Source organism: Nomascus leucogenys, chromosome 3, assembly GCF_006542625.1.
Source record: "Nomascus leucogenys isolate Asia chromosome 3, Asia_NLE_v1, whole genome shotgun sequence".
Classification (NCBI taxonomy): domain Eukaryota; kingdom Metazoa; phylum Chordata; class Mammalia; order Primates; family Hylobatidae; genus Nomascus; species Nomascus leucogenys.
This window is the reverse complement of record NC_044383.1, coordinates 70,720,856-70,740,623: the sequence shown is the minus strand read 5'-3', so window position 1 is coordinate 70,740,623 and position 19,768 is coordinate 70,720,856. Positions and strand designations below refer to the sequence as shown.

The 19,768-nt window shown below is 45.6% G+C and overlaps 1 protein-coding gene across 1 annotated transcript in view; it reads left to right on the top strand.

Annotated features, from left to right (window-relative positions):
- The first annotated feature begins 8,028 nt into the window (after positions 1-8,028).
- Positions 8,029-19,768, top strand: part of LOC100581461 (zinc finger protein 43) — a 49,384-nt gene continuing 37,644 nt past the window's right edge. Inside the window, exon 1 of the mRNA XM_030809422.1 lies at positions 8,029-8,192. Within this exon, the coding sequence (XP_030665282.1) occupies positions 8,163-8,192 (30 nt within the window). The 5' untranslated portion in view covers positions 8,029-8,162. The remainder of the gene's footprint in view (positions 8,193-19,768) is intronic.

The window sequence follows — 19,768 nt, the reverse complement described above, 5'->3', positions numbered from 1 at the left end:
CTGTCCCTACCTAATCCAAACAAAATAAACCCTGTGACCACCCTTTAGTGCAAAGATGAAACTTAACACTTAACATGTATCTTGAACCCCTCATACTTGATTCTGACATCACCTTAGAGTAACATGAAGCCTTTAATTAAAAAAAAAGAATACTTCCAGAGCAATAAATAGAGCCTGTGGGGAGGGCAGAAGTAGAGATTTCTGCAAATTGGCTATGTAATCCTAATTAGAAACCAGAGCTGATAAGCACTTAGCTAAGCACTGCCTCTGAAGCTTTAATGAGCTTCTAAATCACTTGGTGATTTTGGCCCTACTATATGTAATATGAATCTGCGGGTCAGGAAAGGGTCCGTGAATGGGTGTTTTAAATAAGTTTATTGACAATGCTAATGCTGATGTTGTTCTCCTGGGCTTATTATCAGCATTACTTAGAGAAAGCAGGCACAGCACAGAGTCCCTTACACTCAGCACTTTTGTCACAACACAAACATTTTTGGTACAAATGAAGACAATCTCTATCCAAAAGTATCACATTTTTTCTGGTTCTTTAAAGTTTACAGAGAAAACAGAAGGCAGTAATGTCGAAGAAGTCTGTATTAATCCTAGCATTTTTGAGGCAGAGGTAGGCGGATCACCTGAAGTCAGAAGTTCAAGACCAGCCTGACCAATATGATGAAATCCCATCTCTACTAAAAATACAAAAATTAGCCAGGCATGGTGGCATGTGCCTGTTATCCCAGCTTCTTGGGAAGCTGAGATGGTTGAACAGCTTGAACCCAGGAGCGGGAGGTTGCAGTGAGCCGAGATCGCGCCACTGCACTCCAGCCCGGGTGGCAAGAACAAAACTCCATCTCAAATAAATAAATAAAGTAATGGCTCTGTACTCCCTAAGCACTGATCTAAAGAACTCCTGCTTGCCCTCTCCTGATGGCTAGTGTCTTCTCTTGACTCCTACTACATGCCACTGAGTAACAGCCCACATCACACAGCTCACAGCTGGCAGCTCACTTCTTACATGAACCCCAATTGCCACAGCAGCACTTCAGTGCCACATCAGAGTGAGGCCTGAGCTGCAGGAGGAGAGCCTGCAGGCCTCCTGGGTAGAATTGTACTTTCACAATAATGGGACTGGGTGCAGTGTTTCAGCCTCAGTTTCTATGTATAATAGTAACATTAAAATATACTGCTGAATTTCCAGCATGAGTCCAGATAGACATGGCTCTAGGAGTTATCATTGTGTCGGTCCACCTCATTCAAACAAACCACGGGATACTAATAAGACTTCTGAAACAGACATATAAAGCTTTGAAAAGAAAAATGGCTCTGTCTGAGCAAGATTATATTGAGAGAAAAAAAGAAGTTAGGCCGGGCGCGGTGGCTCACGCTTGTAATCCCAGCACTTTGGGAGGCCGAGGCGGGCGAATCACGAGGTCAGGAGATCGAGACCACGGTGAAACTCCATCTCTACCAAAAAAATACAAAAAATTAGCCGGGCGTGGTGGCGGGCGCCTGTAGTCCCAGCTACTCGGAGAGGCTGAGGCAGGAGAATGGCGTGAACCCGGGAGGCGGAGCTTACACTGAGCCGAGATGGCGCCACTGCACTCCAGCCTGGGCGGCAGAGCGAGACTCCGTCTCAAAAAAAAAAAAAAAAGAGAAAAAAAGAAGTTAAAGGCATCTTACGAAAAAACTCAGATAAAGATTGATGAAGTCAGCAAAATAAATATTCCCTTTAAAAGAATTTCTTGGCCAGGCACGGTGGCTCACGCCTGTAATCCCAACACTTTGGGAGGCTGAGGCGGGCAGATCACCTGAGGTCAGGAGTTCGAGACCAGCCTGCCCAACATGCAGAAACCTCGTCTCTACTAAAAATACAAAACGTAGCCAGATGTGGTGGTGGGCGCCTGTCATCCTAGCTACTCAGGAAGCTGAGGCAGGAGAATTGCTTGAACTGGGAGGCGGAGGTTGCAGTGAGCCAAGATCTCACCACTGCACTCTAGCCTGGGTGACAAGAGTGAAACTCCATCTCAAAAAAAAAAAAAAAGTGTCTGGGCGCCGTGGCTCAGGGCTGCAATCCCAGCACTTTGGGAGGCCAAGGCGGGTGGAACACGAGGTCAGGAGATCGAGACCATCCTGGCTAACACAGTGAAACTCCATCTCTACTAAAAATACAAAAACAAAATTAGCCAGGACTGGTGGCGGGTGCCTGTAATCCCAGCTGCTCAGGAGGATGAAGCGGGAGAATGGCGTGAACCCGGGAGGTCGAGCTTGCAGTGAGCAGAGATCGCGCCACTGCACTCCAGCCTGGGCGACAGAGCAAGACTCTGTCTCAAAAAAAAAAAAAAAAAAAAATTTATCTGGACCGGGCGCAGTGGCTCACACCTGTAATCTCAGCACTTCAGGAGGCCAAGGTGGGCAGATCACCTGAGGCCTTGAATTCGAGATCAGCCTGACCCACGTGGAGAAACCCCAACTCTACTAAAAATACAAAATTAGCCAGGCATAGTGGCTCATGCCTGTAATCCCAGCTACTCTGGAGGCTGAGGCAGGAGAATTGCTTGAACCTGGGAGGCAGAGGTTGCAGTGAGCCAAGATCATGCCATTGCACTCCAGCCTGGGCAACAGCGTGGGCAACAAGAGCAAAACTTCGCCTCAAAAAAAATAAAAAAGTTTCCTCTGGAAACACTCAAACAGCAAACCTACTCTCAGCGTGAGAAACATGAATGTTATGAAGAAAGTGCAGAATTTTAGGTTTCTCCTCCATCTCTTTTGCTCTCTCATCTCCTAGCCATTGAATGAGAAATCTACGTTGAAATACATCTAACAACTTCCACCAGCACTTTCTGATAAAGTATTGGAATCTGACTTTGTTCATATAGTGAAATATATTTGAGTTTGCAACATAGCTAACATAAAAACTGTTATGGTTTTGGGGTGGCCACATCACCTTTGTTTATTTGTCCTGTAATAGCAGCATTCCAATTTAGTGACATGAAAGACACAAATCGGCCAGGTGCGGTGGCTCACGCTTGTAATCCCAGCACTTTGGGAGGCCGAGGCGGGCGGATCACGAGGTCAGGAGATCGAGACCACAGTGAAACCCCGTCTCTACTAAAAATACAAAAAAAAATTAGCCGGGCGTGGTGGCGGGCGCCTGTAGTCCCAGCTACTCGGAGAGGCTGAGGCAGGAGAATGGCGTGAACCCAGGAGGCGGAGCTTGCAGTGAGCCGAGATTGCGCCATTGCACTCCAGCCTGGGCGATAGAGCAAGACTCTGTCTTAAAAAAAAAAAAAAAAAAAAAAAGAAAGACACAAATTATGCTTACATATAATTATCCCTATTGGATTAATTAATAAACATATCAGAGTAATATCTATTGTAACAATTTAGTAGTCTTTTTTATGTTAGCTGGAAATATCTAAGTATAAATAATTTCAATTTACTAGTCATAAAGCACATAGGATTAAAAAAAGTCTGTAACCATAATTCAGTTAAAATACTTTATTTATTTATTTATTTATTTTGAGAAAGAGTCTCACTCTGTTGCCCAGGCTGGAGTGCAGTGGCACAATCTTGGCTCAGTGCAACCTCCACCTCCCGAGTTCAAGCAATTCTCCTGCCTCAGTCTCCTGAGTAGCTGGGACTACAACCGCCCACCATCATGCCTGGCTAATTTTATTTTACTTTTTTGTAGTTTTAGTAGAGACAGGGTTTTGCCATGTTGGCCAGGCTGGTCTCGAATGCCTGACCTCATGATCCACCCGTCTTAGCCCCCAAAGTGCTGGGATTACAGGCATGAGCCACCGTACTCAGCCTAAAATACTTTATATTACCAAAGTATGAATAACAATATTAAAATGATTTAAGATATTAATTTAATATAAATATTGTGGCCTTATATTTATACTATTGTAAAAAATACTGTTTAACTTATATGAATATGGGTTGTCTACGAAACACTACAGATAGCTATGTTAATTGTTTTGAACTAATAAATAGAAACCAAAATACAACTACAGACCCCCTGGTTCAGTTTATACACTGAACCTTGCTTTTGCAGTGTAAGTACTTCGGCCTGCAAATGTTAGATAATTACCTTGGATAATTAGTTTTCTGTCAAAAAAAAAATACTCAGTATTTTCTAGGCTTCATCATTCTGTATTGTGAAATTTAATCCCACTTTTGTCCTCAACATTTGTGTGCTCTCAAAATGAGCTTAAATCTAATCAAATCTGTTTCTACATTAAAAGACTAAAAGTCAAAGGCTAGGCATGGTGGCTCACACCTGTAATCCCAGCACTTTGGGAGGCTGAGGCAGGCGGATCACAAGGTCAAGAGTTCAAGACCAGCCTGGCCAAGAGACCAGCCTGGCCAATATGGTGAAACTAAAAGTACAAAAAAAAACTCTACTAAAAATACAAAAAAAAATTAGCCAGGCATGGTGGCAGGCACCTGTAATTCCAGCTACTCAGGAGGCTGAGGGAGGATAATTGCTTGAACCTGGGAGGCAAAGTTTGCAATGAGCCAAAGATCACGCAATTGCACTCCAGCCTGGGCGACAGAGTGAGACTACAACTCAAAATAAATAAATAAATAAGACTAAAAGTCAAAAAGAAAAGAAAAACCTTTGCCAAAGCAAAAAAAAAAAAGCAATAAATCTGAGGTCCTAGATAAAGACAATCCTGAGTCAAAAATAATGACAAAAGGTTTATTTAGCTATTAATATCATATACATGTGTTTCAAAACAACAAAGAAAAAATATACATATAATCTAAATGCCTTAAGGAAAAATAGAAAAATGCCCTCTTTTATTTTCAGGTGGGAGAATTAAGCCTCTTATTTGTTATTTATATTTTATCCTACAACAACTAGGCCTCTGGACATGTTCTTAAACTTTTGGACATTTGATTTTCAGTAGACAGTGGATTCAGGAATCTAAGGTGTAGCCTTGGGCATACTGTGTGCACTTGGAAGATTGTTTATGAAAAAAAAACCAACAAAGAAGAAACATGTTATAAAAATCCATGGTGCACATGAATAAAGCAAGTTCTTAGAGACCAATGAAGAAACTTAGATTCTTGCCACTCACAGTGGCTCACATCTATAATTTCAAAACTTTGGGAGGCCAAGGCGGGCAGTTCACTTAAGTTCAGGAGATCAAGACCAGCCTGGCCAACATAGTGAAATCCTGTCTCCAATAAAAATACAAAAATTAGGCCGGACATGGTGGCTCATGCCTGTAATCCCAGCACTTTGGGAGGTCAAGGCAGGCAGATCATTTGAGGTCAGGAGTTTGAGACCAGCGGGGCCAACATGGTGAAACCCCACCTCTACTAAAAATACAAAAATTAGCCAGGCGTGGTAGTGCACACCTGTAGTCCCAGCTGCTCAAGAAGCTGAGGCAAGAGAATCACTTGAACTTGGGAGGTGGACGTTGCAGTGAGCCAAGATTTTTCCACTGCACTCCAGCCTGGGTGACAGAGCAAGACATCTCAAAAAAAAAAAAAAAAAAAAAATTAACCAGGCCTGGTGGCATGCACCTGTAATCCTATCTACTTTGGAAGCTGAGGCAAAACAATCACTTGAACCTGGGAGGCAGAGGTTGCAGTTAGCTGAGATCGTGCCACTGCACTCAAACCTGGGTGACAGAGTGAGACTATGTCTCAAAAAAAAAAAAAAAAAAGAGATAGTTAGATTCTAACACAATAAGAGTGGGAGACTACAACATTCTACAGACACTATTATATCAGTGAGGCAGAAAATTAACAAGACATCAGAACCTAAACTCAACACTTGACCAAATAGTCCTAACAGACATCTACAGGACTCTCCATCTAAAAACAACATAATATACACTCTTCTCATCACCACGTGGCAAATACTCTAAAACTGACCACACAATCAGAAATCAAACAATACTCAACAAATTCAAAAATCTCCAAATTATCTCAATCACACTCAGACCACAGCTTGATAAAAATATAATTCAAATGAAGAAAATAACCTGACAACATGTACTTACGTGGAAATTAAACAACATGGACCTGAATGACTTTTGGGAAAACAACAAAATTAATGCAGAAATCAAGGGGTTCTTTGAAACAAATAAGAACAAAAATACAACATACTGAATCTCTGCAACACAGCGAAGGCAGTGTTAAAAGTAAAATTACAGCACTAAATGCTTACATCAGAAAATTAGAAAGATCTCAATTTAACAACCTAAATTATAAATAAAAGGACAAGATAAGCGAGAGGAAGCCAACCTTTAAGATAGCAAAAGGCAAGAAATAACCAAAATCAGATCTGAACTGAAGATTTAGACATGATAAACTATAAAATAGATCAAGAAATCTAGAAGTTAAATCTTTAAAAAACTAAATAAGATAAACAAACTACTAGCTAGATTCATGAAGAAAGAAGAGAATAACCAAATAAACACAATTAGAAATGACAAAAGGGCAAGAAATCGAGACCATCCTGGCCAACATTGTGAAACCCTGTCTCTACTAAAAATACAAAAATTAGCTGGGCGTGGTGGTGCGCACCTGCAGTCCCAGCTACTTGGGAGACTGAGGCAGGAGAATCGCTTGAACCCAGGAGGCAGAGGTTGCAGTGAGCTGGTATCGCACCACTGCACTCCAGCGTGGTGACAGAGCTAAACTCTGTCTCAAGAAAAAAAAAAATGACAAAAGGGACATTACCAGTGACCCCCACAAAAGTACAAATAACACTTGAAGTCTACTATGAACATCTCTATGCACAGAAACTAGAAAATCTAATAGAAAGAGATGTATAGAAAAGATCAATATTATTAAAATGGTCATACTGTCCAAAGAAATTTACAAATCTAATGCTACACCTATCAAACTACCAAAAACATTCTTTTTTTTTTTTGAGACGGAGTCTCGCTCTGTGGCCCAGGCTGGAGTGCAGTGGCACAATCTCGGCTCACTGCAAGCTCCGCCTCCCAGGTTCAAGCAATTCTCCTGCCTCAGCTTTTCCAAGTAGCTGGGACTACAGGCGCCCGCCACCACGCCCGGCTAATTTTTTTGTATTTTTAGTAGAGACGGGGTTTCACCGTGGTCTCGATCTCCTGACCTTGTGATCCGCCCGCCCCGGCCTCCCAAAGTGCTGGGATTACAAGCGTGAGCCACCGTGCCGGCAACAAAAGTGAACTTCTAAGGTTGTGTCATCTGTTTCCCCTCTCTGCCCTCCAAGCTATCACTGTTAAATATAATGGGTATTGAGAAAACTGTTAGATATTATTAAGGAATTCCTATATATCCTCCAGTTGAGTTAGGTGTTCTGATACAGCTCAAGTATTTTCTTGTCCCTACGTCCAGGGTCTAAACTAGCAAATCACATCAGGACACCTACAGAGGACAATTGGTGATTTTCCAATAGACAGTGGAATAACCCCGTTAATGAGAGTAATGCAGTAATTTTTAAAAAGAGAAGTCAGATTGAGATGTAGCACAGTCAGGGCACAATCACCCTGATAATAGCCACTTCACACAGATTGGTTTAGATGTTTTTCTAAAATGAGCAAATTTAGGCAACATAATTCATGTTTATCTATCCCCAGCCCCAGCTTCTTCCACATTCCTACTGGTCATCCCAAGTTGTGTACAGCAGTGTGGTACAGCACGGTGAGAGAGAGCCTCAGGGATGGGATGAGGGTCTTTGCTGCATTGTCAAAATAACTAAAAAGTTGTTTAAAGGGTATCCAAATGTTCTGTTTCTTCCCCTTAAGTAGCCACTAAGATGCACTATACAAGCTGACCCAGGTAAGGAAAAGAGCAAGTGCATTTCAAGGCTCAGATCACTTGAGCTTACAGCTAATCAAGCTGTAATTCCCTGGGCATGTGACCCCGCCTACTTGAGCCCGTTCCCCTGTCCATAAAATGCGCAAATGCTGGGGAGGGTGGGTCCTGGAGCTTTATCCAATCAGTGGCGCTGGCGTGGGAACCACCCAATCAGACGCGCAGTTGGAGAGGGGGCCGTGGCTTCCGGCTTTTGGCGGGGCCTTTGTCTCCGGCTCCCGCCAGAGCTTGGGACCCGCCTCTGCTTTTCCGCGTCCTCCAACTCGGGAGCCCCCGGTGACTTTGTCTCAGCCTCCGTTACCTTGTGATCTGCAGGTCCTGGGAGACGCACAGCTAAGATGCCCGGACATCCTGGAAGCTGGGAAATGGTGAGTGTGCGGGGTTAGGCATCCCGAGAGGGAAGAGCGGGCTGTAAAAGTGGCGGGACCGGCCTCCTCACAGTCGGCTCCTGAGTCCTGGTCGCTGGCGCAGTTCCGCCCCAGGCCCCTCTGGCCGCAAGATGGCGGCTGGGCCCGCCGCCGAGACTCCCGCGTCCCGCCCCATTCCTGCGCGGTACCCTGTCTGGAGCTCTCTGGTCAGCTCTGCACCGGCAGCCCCGAGTATTTCCCAGATTTTTCAGGGATGCCCGGCGGATGATCGGGGCAGAATCCCGACTCGGTGTGTGCGCAGGAAGGGCTGCGGCCCTGGGGTCTTCAGTTTCTGTTGTTAATTTTTTTTTTTTTTTGAGAGGGAATCTTGCTATGACGCCCAGGCTGGAGTGTAGTGGCGCGATCTCGGCTCACTGCAACCTCACCTCCAGGTTTAAGCGATTCTCCTGCCTCAGCCTTCCGAGTAGCTGGGATTACAGGTGCGCACCACCAGGCCTGGCTAATTTTTATTTATTTATTTTTTATTTTTACTAGAGATGGGGTTTCACCATGTTGGCCAGGCTGATCTCGAACTCCAGACCTCAGGTGATCCGCCCGCCTCGGCCTCCCAAAAGTCCTGGGATTACAGGCGTGAGCCACCGCGCCCGGCCTCTTAGGAACATTTCTGAATCTCACACTCGGAGGCTGTCAAAAGTTGGATAATTGACTCTCATATGTGGGCCTGGTCCACAGGTGGATTGGTTACTCTCAGACCAAGATTCAGTACACATGTGAGGCTGTGACTGCACTGAAAAGCACAGTCCGCAGACAAAATTGTGGCTCTCTTGCAATACTGTCAACCATTGAGATTGTGACTCACGTACTTAGACCCAACATACAGGAGGTGTTGACCCTCATACCTGGAACCTGGACGTGTGTGGAATTTCTAATCTCATTCCTGGACTTTCCTGCAGGTAAGATTGTATGCCTCTACTAAGCACCTTAGTGATTTGACTCTCCTGCCTTGGCCCAGCCCACAGATGGAGATTGTGACATATCGCTTGACTTTGCACCTTGAAGATGTGACTTTTTTCCAGCTTTGGTGATGCCCACAGATGGCATTGTGACACACAGCTGGGCCTTTCACTGAGGTGATGGGAGTCTTTTTTCTTGCCTTGGCACTGTCCACAAGGTGCATTGTTACATATTGCTAAGCCCTGCACTCAGGTTATGTGACTCTCTCCTTTTTTCCCTAGTCCCTGAATATTTTGGACGTTAGGACATGTTACTAGGTCCAACACCTATAAAATAAGAGGCTCCCGCCCAGGCCCTTTCTTTTTCTTTTTTCTTTCTTTTTTTTTTTTTTTGTTTGTTTGTTTGTTTGAGACAGAGTCTCTCCTTGTCTCCCAGGCTGGAGTGCAGTGGTGCGATCTCGGCTCACTGCAACTTACGCCTCCCAGGTTCAAATGATTCTCCTGCCTCAGCCTCCTGAGGTGCTGGGATTACAGGTGCCTGCCACCATGCCTGGCTAATTTTTGTATTTTTAGTGGAGACGGGATTTCACCATGTTGGCCAGGCTGGTCTGAACTCCTGACCTCGTGATCCTCCCTCCTCGGCCTCCCAAAGTGCTGGGATTACAGGTGTGAGCCACCGTGTCTGGCCCTGCCCAGGCCCTTTCTACAGAGGGCCTTGTGACGTATCTCTGCATCAATCACCTAGGAGAGTGACTCTCCATTTTTGCCTGCACTCTGCCTACAGGAAAAATTGTGACTTATCACTAGACTCAGGTAATGTGTCTCCCCTGCCTGGGCCTGGACCACAGAGAGCATTGTTATCCATTGCTGGGCTCAGCACCCAGGTGATGTGACTGCTGCCTATGTCCTGCTTTCAGGGGAAGTTTGTAACATATTCCTGGCTAAATATTCAGGTGAGGGCCGGGCGCGGTAGCTCACGCTTGTAATCCCAGCACTTTGGGAGGCCGAGGCGGGCAGATCACGAGGTCAGGAAATCGAGACCACGGTGAAACCCCGTCTCTACTAAAAATACAAAAAATTAGCCGGGCGTGGTGGCAGGCGCCTGTAGTCCCAGCTACTTGGAGAGGCTGAGGCAGGAGAATGGCGTGAACCCGGGAGGCGGAGCTTGCAGTGAGCCGAGATTGCACCACTGCACTCCAGCCTGGGCGACAGAGCGAGACTGTCTCAAAAAAAAAAAAAAAAAAATTCAGGTGATGTGATACTCCTGTCTGGTCTCTGCCCTCAGAAAAGACTGTGACATATTCCTGGCCCAAAACCCACGTGATGCGACTCCTCTCTCCCTGTTCACAGGTGGGATTGTGAAATATAGCTTGGCCCAGTTCGCAGGTGCAATTATGACTCTTCTACTTTCAATCTGCCAGTAAGAGAGATGCTGCCTCTTATAGCTAAGCTTAGGGTTATGAGTATTATTCTGGGTCTCTTTCTTGTACAAATGTCATAGAGGATTACTTTTTTTTTTTCTTTTTTTTGAGGCGGAGCTTCGTTCATGTTGCCCAGGCTGGAGTGTAGTGGTGCAGTCTCGGCTCACTGCATCCTCCACCTCCTGGGTAATTTTTATATTTTTAGTAGAGATAGGATTTTGCCATGTTGGCCAGGCTGCTCTTGAACTCCTGACCTTAGGTGATCCACCCACCTTGGCCTCCCAAGGTGTTGGGATTACAGGCATGAGCTACCACGCCCAACTGAGAATTACCACTTTTTTTTTTTTTTTTTTTTTTGGGGGACAGGGTTTCGCCCTTGTCGCCCAAGGCTGGAGTACAATGGCGAGATCTTGGCTCATTGCAGCTTCCGCCTCCTGGGTTCAAGTGATTGTCCTGCCTCAGTCTCCTGAGTAGCTGGGATTACAGGCATGTGCCACCATACCTGGCTAATTTTGTATTTTCAGTAGAGACGGGGTTTCTCAGTGTTGGTCAGGCTAGTCTAGAACTCCCGACCTCAGGTGATCCGCCTGCCTCGGCCTCCCAAAGTGCTGGGGTTACAGGCGCCAGCCACCATGCCCAGCCAAATTACCACTGTTTTGAATACTATGTAAATCTCTCGTGGTACAGAGAGTGTCATTGTAGAGTTCAGCAAGCAGGTAAGATTGTGTTTCTTCTTTGCCCACCTCACCAACTGTTAAAATTGTCACCCTCACACAGTGATGGAGCCCACTGGTGAGGTCCTGAATCTCATGCACAGACACAGTCCACAGTTAAAATTGTGGCTGTTATATGTGAACATTCTGCAGGAGTTTGAATAATGACTTATTTCTAAATCTAATTCATAGGTGAGAATTTTTCAATCTGAACCAATGAGAAGTCTACTGACTTCCTGAGGACATGTTGACTCATACCTGGGCTGAGTGCCAGAGCGAACACAGCTCACAAGAGAGATGGAGGCTCTTATGCACAGGTTCAGTTCGTTGGTGAAATTGTCACTAGCATACTTAGACCCAACATAGAGAACGTGGTGACTCTCATACCTAGAACTGGGACCTGTACGGGATTAATTCGTCACTGGACCTTCCTGCAGGTGTGGTTGTGACATTGGCCAGCACCTGAGTGATAGCAGTTTCCTGTCTGGTCCCAGCCCAAAGGTAAAATTGTAATATATCAGTGGTCCCGGCACCTAGGTGATATGACTCTCCTCTTTTTATGGGACCCTACAAGTTTTGGGTATTGTAAAATATTACTGAATCCTGCACACATGTTATGTGACTCTCCCACCTGTGCCCTACATGTTGTGCCATATTATGGCACAATATGTCACATTAGAAATTGTTACATATGGCTGGGCATGGTGGCTCATGCCTGTAATCCCAGCACTCTGGGAGGCTGAGATGAGCAGATCACTTGAGGTCAGGAGTTCAAGACCAGCCTGGCCAACATGGTGAATCCCCATCTCTACTAAAACAATAAAAAAATTAGCCTCGTGTGGTGGTACATGCCTGTAATCCCAGCTACTTGGGAGGCTGAGGCAAGAGAATCACTTGAATCCAGGAGGCAATGGTTGCAGTGAGCCGACATCACACCACTGCACTGCAGCCTGGGCAACAGAGCAAGACTGTCTCAAAAACAACAACGACAACAACAAATTGTTACATATAAGGCCGGGCACAGTGGCCTCACGCCTGTAATGCCATCAGTTTGGAAGGCTGAGGCGGGTGCATCACCTGAGGTCAGGAGTTCAAGACCAGTCTGATCAATATGGTGAAACGTCTCTACTAAAAATACAAAAATTAGCCGGGCATGGTGACGTGCGCCTGTAGTCCCAGTGACTCGGGAGGCTGAGACAGGAGAATTGCAGGACATGGAGGTTGCAGAGCCAAGATGCGCCACTACACTCCAGCCTGGGCAACAGAGCGAGACTCTGTCTCAAAAAATAAAAACAAAAAAGAAATTGTTCCATATTGTTGGTTCCAACACCCAGGGGATGTAACACCTTTTCTCTGGACCCTGCCTACATGGAGCTTTGTGACGTAACTCAATGATGCCCGTCACCATGGTGATGTTACTATCTTTTTTTTTTTTTTCCGGAGACAGAGTCTCGCTCTGTTGCACAGGCTGGAGTGCAATGGTGTGATCTTGGCTCATTGCAACCTCCACCTCCCAGGTTCAAGCGATTCTTCTGCATTGGCCTCCTGAGTAGCTGGGACTACAGGCATATGCCACCACACCCAGCTAATTTTTGTATTTTTAGTAGAGATGGGGTTTCAGCATGTTGGCCAGGCTGGTCTCGAATTCCTGGCTTCAAGTGATCCACCCTCCTCAGCCTCCCAAAGTGTTGGGATTACAGGTGTGAGCCACTGCGCCCGGCCAATAATATTACTTTCTTCTCTTGCCTGGTCTCTGCTCACAGAGACCTAGCATCAAGGTGATGTGACTCTTATTTTTCTTAGGCCCTTCATATTTGTGTATTGTGACATACTGCTCAGCTGAACACCTAAAGGTTGGGAGTCTCCTACCTGGGCCCTTCCTACAGGGAGCATTGTGACATGTCCCTGCATTCATCATCTAGGAGATGTGACTCTCCTCTTCTGCCTGCACCCTGCCTACAGGGAAAATTGAGGCACATTGCTGTGGCCAGCAACCAGATGCTGTGTTTTTTCTGCGTGGGTCTTTATTACAGAAATGATGGTTGACATATCGCTGGGCCCAGCATCCAGGTGATGTGACAGTCTTCTTCTGTCTGGTCCCTGCTTACAGGAACATTGTAGCATATTGCTACGCCCAGCACCTACCTGATGGGATTTTTCCCTGGTTTTAGGTTTTGCCTGCAGCAGACACTGAAATATTGCTAGGCCCTGCACTGACATGTGAGTCTTCTGCCTATGATTTGGCCACTTGGGCCATTGTGACATATTGCTGGGTCCAACAGCCAGGTGATATAACTTTTATGCCTGGACCGTGCCTACGGGTGGCATTTTGAAATGTCTTCGCACCAGTCACACAGGTGATTTGACTCTCTTGTCTTACCTGGTTTCTGCTCACAGGAAGTTTTGCGACATTTTGCAGCACATAACTGATTCGATTTTTTTTGTCTTAGTTTTTCCTCCAGGGAAGATTGTGAAATATTGATGAACCCAGCACCAAAGTGATGTTACTCTATTTTTTTCTTGGCCCTGCTCACATAAGACATTGTGACATGTTGCTGGGTTTTACACCCAAGTGATGTGAGTTTCCTGCCTGGACCGTGCTTACAGAAAAAATTTTAACACATCTAAGCTCATCAACTATTTTATGTGACTCTCCTCTTTTATCTGGGCTTTGTCCATAGGTCAGATTGTAATATATCTTTGATCCTGCGTTGTGCTAACAGAAAAGAGAGTGACTTATTGTTTGGCCCAGCACGCAGGTGATGTGATTCTTATGCTTGGTCCCTGTTAAAGTGGTCATTGTGACATAACTTTGGGCCAATCACCTAAATAATAGGTCTCATTTTTATTTCTGCATCTGTCCACAGTAAGAAATGTGAGACATTGCTTGGCCCAGGACCCATGTGATGTGACTCTCCTCTCATGCCTAGGCCCTGCCCACTGTAGTGATTGTGCTACCAGCTCCTACGTTATCTGACTCTTGCCTTCTTCCTGAGCCCTGCAAACAGGTAGCACTAGGAAATATCCCTGGGCCTTTCACCTAGGTGATGTGACTTTTCTGCCTGGGCTCCCCTTATCCGGGTATTGTGACATGTTGCTGGATGCAGAATTTAGGTAATGTGACTTCTTCTCTATTGCTTGGACTCTGAACAAAAAAAGATTTAGATGTATCACTGGGCCCAGCACCTACATGATTGGACTCTTCTCTTGTCTGGGCCCTGCATACTTTTTTTTTTTTTTTTCTTGAGACGGAGTTCAGCTCTTGTTGCCCAGACTGTAGTGCAATGGCATAATCTTGGCTCATCGCAACCTCCGCCTCCCGGGTTCAAGCGACTGTCCTGCCTCAGCCTCCTGAGTAGCTGGGATTACAGGCAAGCACCACCACACCCGGCTAATTTTGTATTTTTAGTAGAGACAGGGTTTCTCCATGTTGGGCAGGCTGGTCACAAACTCCCGACCTTAGGTGATCTGCCCACCTCAGCCTCCCAAAGTGCTGAGATTACAGGCGTGAGCCACTGCGCCTGGCCCCTGCATACATATTGTGACATGTACCTGGGTCTGTCACCAAGGAGTCTCCTACATAAGCCCTGGTCACGAGAGTATTATGACATATCTTTTCATTCATCACCTACGTGATGTGACTGTTCTTCAGCCTGCACCCTGCCAAAAGAGGATTGTGATATATCACTGGACCCAGCACCTAGATGATGTAACTCTCATCTTTTGCCTGGACCTTGCATATTTTGTGTATTGTTACATATTACTGGGTCTGACATTAGGGGATGGGAGGTCCCTGCCTGGGCCTGCCCACAGGGGGCCCTGTGACATATTTTGACATCCATCAATTATAATATGTGACTTTTCTCACCTACATGCACCATGCCCCCCAAAAACATTGTAACATACCACTGGGATCAGCAACCAGATAATGTGTCTCACCTCTCAGGGTGTTGCTCATAGAGAGCACTGTAACATATTGTTGGGCCCTGCACCCATGTGATGTAACTTGCTGCCTGTGCCCATCTTACAGGAAGAGATGTTAAGGCATCCCTGGCCAAGCACCCAGGTGATGTGACTCTCCTGTCTCGTCCTTGCCCTCAAAAAAGATTGTGACATATTTCTAGACCAGCCCTAGGTGATGTGACTCTCCTGCTCACTCCTTACCCATAGGTGTAATTGTAACATTGTAACATATATATATATATATATATATATATATATTTTTTTTTTTTTTTTTTTTTTTTTTTTTTTTTTTGAGATGGAATCTTGCTCTGTCGCCCAGGCTGGAGTGCAGTGGAGCAATCTCAGCTCACTGCAAGCTCCGCCTGCCGGGTTCATGCCATTCTCCTGCCTCAGCCTCCCAAGTAGCTGGGACTACAGGTGTCTGCCACCATGCCCGGCTAGTTTTTTGTATTTTTAGTAGAGTCGGGGTTTCACCGTGTTAGCCAGGATGGCCTCGATCTCCTGACCTCATGATCTGCCTGCCTCAGTCTCCCAAAGTGCTGGGATTACAGGTGTAAGCCACCTTCCCGGCCCTTGTCACATATATTTTGCCTGAGCTTACGAATTACTATGATGATTCTCATACCTTGAACCAGGCAATAAAAGAGATACACCTTGCCTAGCTAGGCTTGGGAAAACAAACATGATTCTAAGTTTCCTTTTTTTTGCAAAGGTCATGGAGAATTACCACTCTTTCAGGTATTATAAAAACCTCTCAGGTGGCACAGAGAGTGTCATCACAAGCCAAAAACACAGATGAGATTGTGTTTTGTGTATCTTTTTTTTTTTTGAGACAGTCTCCCTTTGTCACCCAGGCTGGTGGAGTACAGTGGCACGATCTCAGCTTACTGCAACCTCCACCTCCCAGGTTCAAGTGATTCTCCTGCCTCAGCCTTCTAAGCAGCTGGGATACACCCGGCTTTTTTGTATTTTTAGTAGAGATGAGGGTTTACCATGTTGGTCAGGCTGGTCTCGAACTACTGACCTCATGATACACCTGCCCCAGTCTGGGCCTAGGGCCACAGGTACAATCATGGGTTTATACAATGACAAAGATCTCAGAGTGGATTTGACTCTCCTGTATATTGTATAAAGCCCTCGGGTAATACACTGAATGCTTTTACATGGCCCAGCACACACGTGACATTGTTATATGCGCAACCAGCCAACAGTAAATATTGTCATCCCTTAACATAAACATAACCTACTTCTGAAGTTCTGAATGTCACACCTGGAGGCAGTGGAAAATTGCAAAATTGACTCTTATAGGGGAATCTGGTCCACAGGTGGATTGGTGACTCAGGTCAAGATTCAGCACACCTGTGAGGCTGTTTTTTTTGGTTTGTTTTTTGTTTGTTTGTTTGTTTTTGAGACCGAGTTTCGCGCTTGTTGCCCAGGCCGGAGTGCAATGGCATGATCTCGGCTCACTCCGCCTCCCGGGTTCAAGTGATTCTCCTGCCTCAGCCTCCCAAGTAGCTGGGATTACAGGTGCCTGCCACCATATCCGGCTAATTTTTGTATTTTGAGTAGAGATGAGATTTTGCCATGTTAGCCAGGCTGGTCTCTACTCCTGACCTCAAGTGATCCACCTGCATTGGCCTCCCAAAGTGCTGGGGTTACAGGTGTGAGGCACCGAGGCTGTGATTTTACTGAAGAGACAGTCTGCAGAAGAGATTGAGGCTGTTATGCATGGATTCATCTACATTGAGATGGTGACTTGTGTACTGAGACCCAATATCCAAATGGTATTGACTCATACCTAGAATGAAGACGTGAAGAATTGTTTTATCTCATTTCTGGGTCTTTCTGCAGGTGTGATTGTGACACATACCTCTGCTCAGAATGTGAGCGATTTGACTCTCCTGCCTGGGCCCACTACACAGATGGGATTGTGACATATCGCTGGACCCAGCATGTAAATCATGTGATCCTATACTCTTGCCTTGGTGCTGTCACAGAGGGCATTGTGACATATCACTGGTCCCTGCACCCAGGTAATGTGTTTCTCTTTTCTGTGCACTGCCCAAATGGGCTATTGTAACATATTACTGGGTCTAACACCCAGATGATAATGAATCTCCTACCTAGACCCTGGCTTCAGGGGACATTTTGCCATATTTCTGGACCCATCTATTTGATGTTACTCTCCACCTTTACGTGGGCTTTTCCCTAGGAGATGTTGTAACATATCTGTGCCAAGCACCTACATGATCTCACTCTTCTTTCCTGCCTGGGCCCTGACCACAGAAGAGGGGATGACGTATCACTAGGCCCTGACCACAGGTTATGTGATTTTTCTGCCTGGTCCCTGTCCAGAGAGGACATTATGACATTTGCCTGGGCCCATAAACTAGATTATATGACTCTCCTTTTGTCTCTGAAACTTGTCCACAGTGGGGATTTTGACATATCACTTGTCTCAGGATCTGCATAATGTGAATTTTGTTCCATGCCTCAGTCCTGCCCACTGGGGTGATTGTGCCATATAACTAGTCTCAATTCCTAGGTTATGTGACTCTTCTTTATGAGCCTTACCCACATAGGGCATTTTGACATATCTCTGGAGCACTCTCTTAGATGAGGTGACTCTGCTGCATGGGCCCCTTTTTTTCAGAAAATAGTGTGCCACATTTTTGGATCTAGTAACAAGGTGATGTGACCCTCGTCTACTGCTTGGTTTCTGCCCAAGGCGGGATTGTGATTTTATTTTATTTTTTTTTTTTGAGATGGAGTCTCACTTTGTTACCAGGCTGGAATGCAGTGGCACGATCTCAGCTCACTGCAACCTCTGCCTCCCGGGTTCAAGCAATTCTTCTGCCTCAGCCTCCCAAGTAGCTGGGGCTACAGGCACACACCACCCATACCCAGCTAATTTTTGTATTTTTAGTAGAGACGGGATTTCACCATGTTGTCCAGGATGCTCTCGTTCTCTTGACCTGGTGAACTGCCAGCCTCTGCCTCCCAAAGTGCTGAGATTACAGGTGTGAGCCACCGCGCCTGGCCAGGGATTGTGATTTATCACTGGGCTTAGCACCTTGGTGATGTGACTCTCCTCTCCTACTACAGGTTTCAGGTAGAAAAGGAGAGTCACATCACTTAGGTGATAAACAGAAAGATAATGCCATAATTCTCCTATTAGCAGGGCCCATGCAGGAGAGTCACATCACCTAGTCGTTGGACCCTGCCATATTTCAATATAGACAATCCATTTCACCTAGGTGTTGGTGAATTGTGTATTGTATATATTAAAATACGGCTAGTCCAACACCTAGGTGATGGGACTCTCTCCACCTGCTAATAGAGGAATTATGACATGTCATTTGTTTATCACCTAAGTGATGTAACTCTTCTACCTGAACCCTATAAAGGGGGAGGATTGTAACATATCACTGGACTCTGCATCTAGGTGATATCACTCTCTTTAACCTGGGCCCCTTGTATTTTGGGTATTATGACACATCGCTGGGTCAAACCAAATGGGTAAAGAGCTCTTGCATGGGCCCTGTCTATGGGAAGCACCTTGTGACATATCTGTGCATCCATTACTTTGGAGGTGTGACTCTCCTCTTCCATCTGCACCATGCCCACAGAAAGATTGTGTCGCATCTCTGGGTTCAGTAACCAGGTGCTGTGTTTTTGTGCCCAGGCCTTGCCTGCAGAGAGAATTGTGACATAGCTGGGTCCGGTATCCAAGTAACGTGACTTTATTGTCTGTGCCTTGCTTTCGATAAGGAATTGTAACATAACCCTGGACAGGCAACCAGGTGATAGACTCTCCTGCTTGGTCCTTGTCCTGAAAAATTGTGACATATTCCCGACTCAGCATGCAGGTGATGTTACTCTCCCGTTTGTTTTCTACTCACAGGTTAGATTGTGACATACACTTTAGCCCAGTTCACAGTTGCGATGATGATACTCATACCACAAACCAGTCCGTAGCAGAGATGCTGGTGCTGGTAGCTAGACTTAGAGAAACAGGTAAAGTCCTGGATTACCATTCTTTCACATTTTGTTTAGTCTTTGGATGGTACAGAGAGTGTTATCATAGGGCCAAGCACACAGGTGAGACTGTTTCTCAAATGCACAACCTACCAAATGTTGGCATTGTCACCCTCACAGATGGACAGACCCCACTGGAGAGATCCTGAATTTCACACATGAATGGAGTCCACCTAAAAATTGTGACTGTCATATGTAATCATGTGATAACAGTTAAGATGGTGACTCATTTCTAAACCCAGCTCATAGGCAGGTGAGAACTCTTTTCTCTAGACCCAGCCAATTGGAGAGGTGTTGACTGTAATGCATGAGCCTAGGTCCACAGGTATGATTATGAGTTTGTATTAGAAAAAAAAGTCTCAGAGCAAGTTGTGACTATCATGGATATTGTATAAAGCCCTCAGGTAGTACAGAGAGTTCTATAACGGCCTAGCACACAGGTGACATTTTGACACTCGGTATGCAAACCCAGCCAACAGTAAAAATTG